General features: G+C 36.1%; 1 protein-coding gene across 1 annotated transcript; it reads right to left on the bottom strand.

Annotated features, from left to right (window-relative positions):
• Nucleotides 1-1,289: 1,289 nt before the first annotated feature.
• LOC135693623 (speedy protein A) lies at nucleotides 1,290-10,665 on the bottom strand. Its single transcript, XM_065212156.2, has 6 exons — nucleotides 10,138-10,665; nucleotides 9,398-9,456; nucleotides 7,223-7,308; nucleotides 5,146-5,317; nucleotides 3,968-4,136; nucleotides 1,290-2,185 (listed from the first exon to the last, which is right to left on the bottom strand). Exons 1-6 carry the CDS (start codon nucleotides 10,442-10,444, stop codon nucleotides 2,124-2,126), a joined length of 855 nt encoding a protein of 284 aa, XP_065068228.2. The 5' UTR covers nucleotides 10,445-10,665; the 3' UTR covers nucleotides 1,290-2,123.
• Between the last annotated feature and the right edge of the window lie 125 nt (nucleotides 10,666-10,790).

Here is a 10,790-nt window from a genome sequence, read left to right as displayed (position 1 = left end):
CACGACAATCATAACTTTTGCTCGTACGGTCTCGAGTTTTTGGGAGAAAAGTGTGGCATTCGACTGGTTTTGATTCCCAAAACTTCGAATCAAAACTTCCATCCATTGCGGAGAACCGAGCTGTGATGCAGCACCGTTTTCGTGTCAAAAAAACCGAAGGCCTTTAACAGAGCCTTGGCAGAGCAACGCTCCGAAGATAATTCCCTTCCGCACACAGGGTTGCCAGGTCTCAAAATTGGCCAAAGCCAAATCTTGTGTGTCAAAAATCCAAATTAAGCCAAATATGAAAACGAGGTTTTAGAACAATAGAATCGAAGAAATGAAAACGAGGCATCTAAAGATTTTGCAAATTAATGTTAATTTAAAATTATCCGAGAATTGCTCTCAAAAATAAGGTATAATTAATAGAATTCATATTCTTTGCATGTCTTTCTAATTTCTCGTGGTTCGACAGATTAGATGCTTTTGGAGCAATTGCTTAGTGACATAACTTGCAAAAAGCGTTTTGTGATCCATCAGAAGCTTGTTTAACAGCGACGATAAAAGTATTCACATTTACATAATTTCATCGCACCAGGGATAAACATGTTATATCACTTCACACATCATGTTCTACCTTAAAAAAGAAACCTGAAAGTCTCAGAGAAATGGACTAAAAGGTGTCATCCAATTAAATTGAAACAGATGTTAACCGAAATATTTTTTAAAAATTCAAATGTTCGGAAAAATTTTGAGAATTTTTCATATAAATCCAAAATAAGCCAAATTTTGGGCCAAATCCAAATCATATTTTGAAAGCCAAACAAATTTTCATAAATCCAAATTTCTGGAATTTGGATTAGAAAAATCCAAACTGGCAACCCTGTCCGCACAAAGAGGTGGCGGTTAACGACCTCCTCGACAAAGCCGATTGATTGACAATGAAATTGATTGACAGTTGTCATGGCAGCAGAAAAGTGACAAAATCTGCTGAAAAAGTGCTGACAACATGAACTGAAGCTTCCATATGCTACTTATACGCGGGGCAGACTATAAGCCCTTCACTCGCGCGCTATCGCGCGCGAGTTGCGGGCAATAATTAAATGCTAACCACCCGCGGATTAATTATGTTGACAGTTTACCTAGTTTTCAGGAATCCCCTTCTCTAAATTTCAGGGGTTTCTTTGGGGCTATTAAGCTTCTAAGATTTGTTCCCTTTAGATAGGTGGAAGCGTTTAGAAACTTTGTTTAGGTAATACAGGGCTATATTTGATTTTTAGTGGTTGGCGATGCTCAAACCAAGGTGCTTTGTTGCAAGTACTGCCACAGGTTTCGCAAAAGCCGAAGAAGAGCTTTCGTTGCAAGGAAAAAGTGTACAATTGTTGATTCTAGAGAACTTCTTTTCATTATAGATTTCTATCTACGAAGAAAAATATCAATAATTTCTAAGCTGAGCTGACCCAAAGAAAATTTATGAGCCATGAACAACTCGATAAAAACACTAATATAAATAAGAAGCAACGCAATTCTTAAAATACATCTGGTAAAAATGTGTCATTTTACTAAAATTTAAATGCTTCTATGTGACACTTTTATACCAGAAGTCCTAGGATCATTGCCATCTGGAATATTTTAAGGCAAGTAAACTTGCATTGGGTATTTTTAGATTAACCGTAACATGATGTGTGACACAATTTTGAAACAAAATTAAATGGTAAACTTGACACAAACGAGCTTTTCGTAACACAACTAACGTGCCTACAATCAGCTGCAAATTGTTGGACACTTGCTTAAAGCAATTTTTTGTGCTAACTAAACATTAGAAAATATCTATAACACGCTAAACAGGCAAAGTACTTCAATAAATTTATCAATAATTTGAAGAAAATGATAGGAATCTAGTTTTAAACTGAAGATCTAGACTTCATTTCTTAAATCTCGAGCAAATGGCAAAGCAAAAATTTCTGCAGCTAATTTGCATAGTTTTTGGAAACATCTTACACTCTTTACCACAGTTGATAAAACAATACGTAATTCCTTCTTGGCAGATTCTTTGATGCCCTTTTCAAAGGACCTTCTCTTTCACTACATCTTTGGATACGTGCATAGTTTGAACGTAGCAGCTCTGACTTTTGCCGTGCAACTCATTCTTCTAGTAACAGGCAAACCCTGCCTGACGCTTTGTTTTCAGTTGGTTTCTTTGATGCTGAAATTGAAAAGACCAGTGGTAGATTTTTAGGCTGGAATCGGTGCATATAACATAACTGATATTCAAGAAAACGAGTTGAATCATATTCTGTTATCAAAAATGTTGACCCAAAGGCAAGGCTGTTGTTTGCATGCAAATTGTTAGCCAAGGTTTGGACATAGAAGTTCTACGCTAATGAATTTCATCTCAACACACTCTTGTTTATAAAAACCAGTAAATTAAATATCAGGCTGATTGTTCTAATTATTTTTCAAAATTGGTAGCTGGTCCAAATCACGTTTTACAATAACAGTGACTCAGCCTCAATTTGTTCTTAAACTTTGCCAATTTTAAAGCTCGTGTTCTTACAAAATTGTTCTTATAAGGACAGTGTGTATATCTGAAAGTGTATATCTGAAAAACTAACAGGAACTATCATTATAAAACTGCGTGCAGCCAAATGACAGCATTTTTGCGTCAAGGAAGAACTCTGCCGCTTTTTGAAGATTGTGCTCATTTTCTCTAAAACAGATATCACTGTGACAAATTTTGTCCGCATGAACATGATGCTTAAGCCTGATTTACACGAGACGAATTTTTTCGTGCGAAGCGAGTTTTTCGCCGCGAATGCGCGAAAAATATGCGCAAAAATAGAGATAAGAAAATCGAATAATTCGCTGCGAAAAAGTAGAAACCATTCCTACTTTTTCGCTGCGAATTTTTTCGCCTTGTAAAATAAACAAATCAGAACAGCATTTGATTGAAGACATCTGACTTCTGTTTTGATTTCAGATGGCCTACGTCTTTCCGTATTCTTTTTCTCAAACACGTCAATAAATTAAGGTTGGTAATTATTCATTTCCTGTTCCTTGTACACAATCCAAGTAAGTGGATTCATATCAGATTATTATTCAAACATTTGAAGTTCAAATTGACGAAAACTGGCTTGAAAGTTTCATCAAGCTTCGATGGCGACCTTTGAAAGTATTTGAAGAAGTTATCCTGGTCTTATAAATGTAAACTTAAATCTCTCTTACCGAAAAAAAGAATTCCCCCTTCTGAAGACGTCCTGAATAATTTTTTCTAATCCAGTATCGCTTTTTGCTGTTTTGCTCGCTTTTTTGATAAATTTAAAATTTAAAACTTTCTGATAAGAGCACTCTTCGGACAATCGCTATATTCTTTTGTAATACTTGCAGCGAATTCGCATAAAAATTTCTGCCAGTGTAAATTGAACTTCGAATTCGAGAGAAAAATTTGCAGCTAAAAAATTCGTGGCGAAAAATTCGCTTCGCGCAAAAAATTCGTCTCGTGTAAATCAGGCTTTAGAAAGAAAGAAAACATTATTTCCGTTTGCAAAATACTTTAAAACAGGGCCTCCAGCCCTCAGGTTCCGATGTGATAGAGCAATTATAAACAGGCAGTTTCAAACTAAGAGAAGATCATTTATTTTAACTAAGCCTTTCACTGCTATCAGCGTGTAGCCTCTCGCAACTCTCTTTAAATCTAAATCATGAAGCTTCTACATCTACGTAGCAGCATACTGGGCATGCGTAGGTTATAGTAAATATAAATACGTAAGCAGCGATTAATAATGCTATTACACCGACGGCCCTGAAACATTGTATCCGCCTAAAATTATGCTGATAAAACCAAATCTGAGTTTAAAAAAGTCGTATAAAGAAAAAATTTCCAAAACAAGGCTTTGAGTTGAATTGGTGTATTAAATTTTCTCCTTCTTCCCGCGCAATAAGCAAGCTTTAATTGATTTTTCTGTGTTTACAATGTATTGTTTCTAACCTTCAGCAAAAGAACGTTGTGAGCATTGATGACAAAATACTGGTGACCTTTCCGGGCCCCTTGGGTTGTATGGCAGTTCGTCATCTGGTGGGTAAATTCGGATAGCTCCTCCGTGATGCGGTTGCCTTTCACGCTGCCATAATGGATGCTCCGGGCATAGACCAAAGACCTGCAAATCCAAAAACAACGTCTTTGGCAGTTCTTGTAAGATATTGCATCTTTTTCAAGCAAATACTGTTTCAAATAAGACAAACAAGAGAAGTACTGTTAATGTAACTTCCAGGGGCTAGTGTTTCGTCTATCGTGTAGGCAACTGTCGTTTCGTGTCGTGTCGTGTCGTGTCGTGTCGTGTCGTGTCGTGTCGTGTCGTGTCGTTTCGTGTCATGTCGTGTCGTGTCGTGTCGTGTCGTGTCGTGTCGTGTCGTGTCGTGTCGTGTCGTGTAGCAGGAGAGTGGTATTGTAAATGTCTTGGTTGACAGGATCTACCAAATAGTATGAGGGAACTACAAAATGCTAGAGAAGAAGTGAAAGCTTGGAATTTAGTACCCCTAGCAGCCGAGATGGTTTAAACAGAAGAAATTTAAGGTGTTTCGACTAAAAAACTAGGCAAAGCTCACATTTAAAAACAAATTTTTATGACAGTAGCTATTTTGAAGTTGGTTGAACGGAACAATGCTTGCTAGTAACAGGTAATCGAAACTGGCTGAGTTCTAGACGTTATCACCCTCTGTCAAAACGTCATGTCAACTGTTAACCGGAAAATCACTATATTATTTAAATTGATTGCCATAATAGGTAATACCCACCAACATTTAAAACATAAAAATGGTATTCAAATGCAAATATCTACATTTGGCCCTGAGTCATTATGTTAGCTTCGCCAATCTGATTGACTGTCAAACAGACTGCACCCTTTTCCGCCACAAATTGAAAGTGATTTCTACCTTAGCAGGAATAATTTCATTTATAACAGGGCCGTCCGACAAAGGGAGGCCAAAAGAGCCATGTCCCCCCCCCCCCCCCACTTTAGAGCTTTATCAAAACAATAGAGTTTTTTCAAAATCTCTTGTTTTGGGTGTTAGACTTCCCCTTGCCCCCTCCCCCCACTTTCAACCTGTGTCAACCTGTGAAGAAGCTTTAAAAATGTTTTTGCATTCGTTTTAGAAATATATCTTTACCTCTAAACATGTCTGGTGGCTAACAAGAGACCGAAAATTCATCCTCTTCAGCAAACTGTCTTTTCTTTTGACTAACGACAGCTGGCCGATTTTCCACTTCGAGGCAAAAACCCATGGGAAAATTTCTTGCTTGATCTCTTCGTCATCCTCTTCCATATCATGTGCTAGAAGCCTTCAAGCGAAGAATGAGAGAAACACGCTATGTTTAAAGATAATTACTTGTAGATGGGAGGATAAATATGTAATTTTTATAAGTACAAATGTTTTCTGGATTTTGTGCCACCAATCGACAAATGACGATGGATTGGCACCATGATCTGAAAACAATTTACAAAAGTATTTTCAATCCTATCTATTATCTTTCGTCGTACTATCATCTATTTATTGGTTCTATCCTTTTAAATGTAATGAAGACCCAGGAGGCTGCTCCAAAAATGCTAAAGGCCAGGTTTAGTATATCACTTTCGATAGAGGGAGGGCAAATGTCTTTTAATAGTTTTTAGTGTGCTCAGAAATCGACATCTATACTTTCTTGAATGGAACCCTTTCAAGTTGAATCATTATAAGACTCTCTTCTGAATCCAGGAATTATCTATTTCTTCAGATCGCAGTGCAAATTTGTGCTCCTACCTGGATGACCAATTACTACATAGAATATAATATACCAGTTAAAGTTAAACATTTATTTAGTCAACGTTTTACTTAAGCTTTATTTCTAGTGTGAATTAATAGTATCTAAAGACCTGCCTTGTCACCGTCGGAGCAGTATGAGATTTGAAGTTTAAAATCATTCAGCTGCATGACTGACTGACCCAGCCAAACTCAACAAACTTAAAAAGCAAAATTGGGTCAGTGTTTAAACAGAACCAGCATTTCACTAAACACTTTGCTTATAATCCTGACGTGCCTGTGAAGCTACAGAGATGTAACGAGGCGTGAAACATGATGAATTCTCCTTCAGTATTATAGCTCCCATTGACAAATTAAGCGTGCAAAAAGCAGTGGAAATAATTGTTGGAAATTGAAGAAGCTTGTTCATGTTTTTAATCTTAAATACCTACTTGACTTTTGTAGTATAGCTATACTTTCGTTTTAAAATGGTCAAGTTTTTATGCACTTGATTATGTTCATGAAATGGTAAACTAGTTATGTTTCTTGAATCACTCATACTTATTGTAAACGGAATTTTTCTTTCTAGAGATACCAGTCTATGAAGGAAACTTAATTTTTTCCAGACACTTGGTTTTATCGGAATACTTAATTCTTTTTGAGATACTTCTTTTTTTGAATTTTCTTTTCTTCAAATGCAAGGTTCGTGCCAAACATGACTCCACCATGCGAACTTTCGCACATTAGCAAAATGTGGCCAATCACCGCAGACTGATAGTTCGGCTTGCTCAAAAACTTTCAACACACAAAATGACTGATTAAGTAACCGAAAAGATCGAAGAGCCTGTAGATCTGGAATAAGATATCAATAATTTACAACAAAAAGAGCGAGGCAAAGAAGTGTAAACAGATGCTCCACACTGAGTGGGAATGTTTCCTTCCAAAAAATAGAACAAATCTTTGAAAATCAACTGTGCACATTCTGTTATACACGATTAGGTGACTAAAAAATTGGAACATGTTTAATATACTAGTGCATAAAAATCTAGATATTTAAGCACAAAATTCTAATGGGTAACGGTATCTAAAAACATGAATAAGCTTCTTAGTGTTCTAACAAGTATTTCTGCTGACTTTGGTGCGTTAGAGACAAAAATCGCTCAAGTCGCTCAAACTTTATTTTCTTTTTACCCAACTCGGTGCTTGATCGAAACAAATAGAAACAATCTTTACGCGGTACAAGTTTCACAAAACCATTAAGTCAAAGTGATCTTCTTCAAAATTCATACAACATCACCAGAATTTTGTTCTGTGACCAAACAAGGTGGCCAAATAGGAACAGCTTTCTGCCAAAACTTTGCTTTTGAATTATTATATACAAGTAGTTAGTTTATTTTATATGGGCTTCTGGTTTGGGAAAGGGGAAGAGAAAAATACGCATTAACACTTACTTATAATGCATACTTACAATGCAGCAAAGAAGTTGATACAATTGTACTGTTTTGTGGACAACTTCGCACGTCTTAGATAAACATAGACCATTGCAATGAGATACTGCAAAAGAAGATTCGAATTCTTATGAAGTAAAGAAAGCCTTATGAAGATTTGGAAGCGAAATCAAAGTATTGAAAGGCTGATACATAAGATAAGGAACCATAATTAACAATTTGAGAGCAAATTCTAGTCATACAACTGGAATAGATCAAGGAAAAACAGGTATAAATTGCATTTTAATCTAAATTTGAGCATTATCAATTCGCGTTTTTCAAGGTTTATGGAGGTGACAAATCTTGTAAAATGTCTTTTGAAATTGCAATGCTTTGCGAAGTCAATGTTGGAAACTGATGTTTGGAAAGAGGACTAAACATTCTAAAGGATTATTTTCATAAATTATGAAAATTTCAAAGATATGAATGCAAGGCGGTTATCGTGCGAAACCAGAGTACAGGATTGCACTGCACCAGTGTGGACTCTTGACTTGGAAATCTGCCACTGGAATTTTCAAGGCTCCAGAAGGACCAGGCTTACGGAAAGTGGTTCAAAATGTGCTGCCAATGGAATATTGTCTGCCAAAACAGTCTAACGAGCCCTCTAGTAGTCTCCATTGAAAATATCGACAAAAGAATGAATGTGATCTTGAGAAGAATGCCACTAACCAATAACACAGAAATGTTGTGACGGAACAGTTTTGAAGAAAACCATGAAATTTTGCGATATGCCAGGAATCCGCTAATCAAAAGGCTTTAGCTTTAATATATTCCAACATTATAAATCTTTATCTTTTTGAAAATCATGTGCAAAACATTAAACGTTCATTAAACAGAGATTATTTGGAAAAATTTGAAAGGTGACTGAAAATTTGCGAGCGCGTCTTTTAAGCAACACATGAAGCCTTTGGTTATCGGATTGCTGACATACGGCAAATTCACATTTGCGGAGACAGCAAAAGGCCTGTTTTTAGTTATTGTGAATCAAAAAGTGATCACCGATTAGATGTCGCTGGCGTAAAGTAATTAGAAAATCCATAAAGTATTAAGTTACTCATAAAAATATACATGGTATTGAATAGTAAGTTTCAAAATAAAGTTTCGGGTTACCAAGAACAAAAGAAGCAATAAAGCCGATTGAAGACACGACACAGCTAGCTGAAAAATTTTAGTTAGCGGATGTCTTTAATCTGTGTAGAACCGATTTTATAGGTAAATTAGATAGCATCCCGCTTAGAGAGACTTGGACAACACGCGTCACAGAATCGCTTCGCAGTCAAAACAGAACAAATCATATGTCTCGTTCGGAAAAATTCACTTGAAGCATTACATCAATTCAATCAACAGTCTCATTTTGAAAATCACTCTAGACGACCAAAGATAGATCAGCTTATATATCATTGCAGACGACGGCTTTGAAAAATGAGACCAAAGTCACTGTATAAATCTTTTCACCTAAATTGCTACTCGCGGTCAAATCCCTTTCAAAAATTGCGCGTGCTAACATCTAGAAAACTTACATCTAGACTAAAATTCAAAGTTTATTAGAAAAAAGTTTCAAGTATTTTCTAAAGCGAGGCCTTAGATCAAATTGGTGTATTATTCTATCCATCTAGGCTACTGTAAATCGAAAGATTTCATTACATGTAGTATTAAGAGTACTTGAGCTCAAAATGTAAATTTTATGTGATATTCAGTTGACATTAAATCAGCAGATGAGACCCATAGCAGACCAATTAACAGCTGCCCCCTTAGGTCGAATTAACAGCTGCCCTCCCGATTTTATGGGACACTTTCTTCCGATCGTTACGTCTGCGCCGACTGTGAATCGTAAGGGTCGGGAGAGTTGATGTGAGTTCAGCTTTCCCGACTCTTACGATTAAAGAAAATTTTAATGGGAACATGGGTCGCCGACGTCGCCGATCCACTATTGTTACGAAACAATCACTTGGATGTAATTAACCAATCAAAGGAAAATGATTTGGCGCATTTTTGCTTGCTGTTGTTTTGTTGCCATGGGAACACTTTTTCTTTGATCGTTATGGAGGAAGGAAGAAGGGATCGGCGACACGTTCCCGACTCTTAAGATTTTATGGGAACCTGGCTTTAGTATCTTGGAAAGAAAGTATTAAGAAAAAAGCGTGATAGATATTTACCTTATCTAGCAGTTTAGCACATCCGTCGTTCCACATGAAGTCTTGGATGATTTCATCGTCTGTAGAAAGCAGGCAGGAATACATAGCATTAATAAAACAAAGCATTAGAGCTTTGTATTCCTGATATTTCGAAAGGGGCATATCGCCATGTCATTAGGTTGCTATTCCACATATAAATTTTATAGTAAAGAATTCATATAATCTTTAATCTTAGACAAATTTAGAATTGTTTATTGTTTACTTATATTTTTGTTCATTTCTCACTGTCATATTCTTTAGACGCAGTATCCGATTGCTTTTCGATACTCATTTATAACAAAAATTAAAATAAATAAAATCAATCATCCTTTCAGCCCATCTAGCGTAATATTTCGAAATAATATAAAAATCCCTAACTGTATTCTCAACAATCTCAAATTAGCAGTCTGCAAATAAGTATATCTGTGAAATGCTTGCAAACAAACAGGCCATGTTTCATAACTAGAGCACTTTTTGTGATCTTACATGCAATTAAGCAGTTGTTGTTGTACTTTGAAATCTCCACATGCATTTCTGAAATTTTTGTTAATATACAAGCACGACACACAAATAGGAAATCCAATCCACTATCAGAAAGATATATTTTGAAAACTTAAACAATGACCAGCAGAAACTAACGAACTATGATGCTTATTTCATGCTAGGTAGATTCTTGGGTTTCCCTGTGTCAGTACATAAATATCAATCGATTATGCACGTACCAAAAAGCTTGAAGTAACACAATAAATATCGTTCTTTCTTTGAAGCTTTGGGAAAATGCTCTGTTTCATCCATGTTCAGGTTTTCGCTAATAATTTGATCTTCACTTGGACGCAATTTTTTTGACCTGATCATCCCTTTTCCTAGGCTTCTAGGTGAAGGATGATTAAATTTTTGGCAGATGGCTCTCTTTCTATATTTTCCGAACGTTAAGATGTGCTCCTTTTTATCAACATCTGCGTTTTTCATCTTTGATTTTGAAAAACTATTTGAATCGCTCCTCTTCAAGTAAATGAGAAAGTTTCCCATAGAGTTCTTGAAACAAAATTTATCAAACAAGATGCATCTGTACAAAATACTTAAGTTTGAAAAATATAAACGAATAGCCAGTGAAAACTTTGTTTCCTAAAAGATCGCATTGAAACATTGACATCCATCACGCTAATAATCTTTTATAAACAAATATAGATGACGCGTACAGTGGTTTCCCGCCACGGGCCTCGATCTGAGAATAGCTTATTCGGTCGATTTGGCTGACCTTGAAAGGCCACTTTCGTTGTTGATCTGCACCGTTGAAGTCGAATATTTCTTAATACAAAATCAATTATCTACACCTTCACGGATACAATTTCACATTAAAATAATCCCAAAGGTT

The sequence above is a fragment of the Rhopilema esculentum genome, chromosome 10, assembly GCF_057945365.1.
Source record: "Rhopilema esculentum isolate cy_ngs chromosome 10, ASM5794536v1, whole genome shotgun sequence".
Lineage (NCBI taxonomy): Eukaryota > Metazoa > Cnidaria > Scyphozoa > Rhizostomeae > Rhizostomatidae > Rhopilema > Rhopilema esculentum.
Note: the sequence above shows the minus strand (reverse complement) of the source record. Positions and strands in the feature narration are given on the sequence as shown.

Excerpts from the sequence above, each read along its gene's own strand:
- LOC135693623 (XM_065212156.2), bottom strand. The coding sequence starts at position 10,444 with ATGGGAAACTTTCTCATTTACTTGAAGAGGAGCGATTCAAATAGTTTT. Across the intron at positions 7,309-9,397 it reads GTGCTAAACTGCTAGATAAG|TATCTCATTGCAATGGTCTA; the intron begins GTAAATATCTAT and ends CTTCTTTTGCAG. Across the intron at positions 2,186-3,967 it reads ACAACGTTCTTTTGCTGAAG|CATCAAAGAAACCAACTGAA; the intron begins GTTAGAAACAAT and ends TTTCAATTTCAG.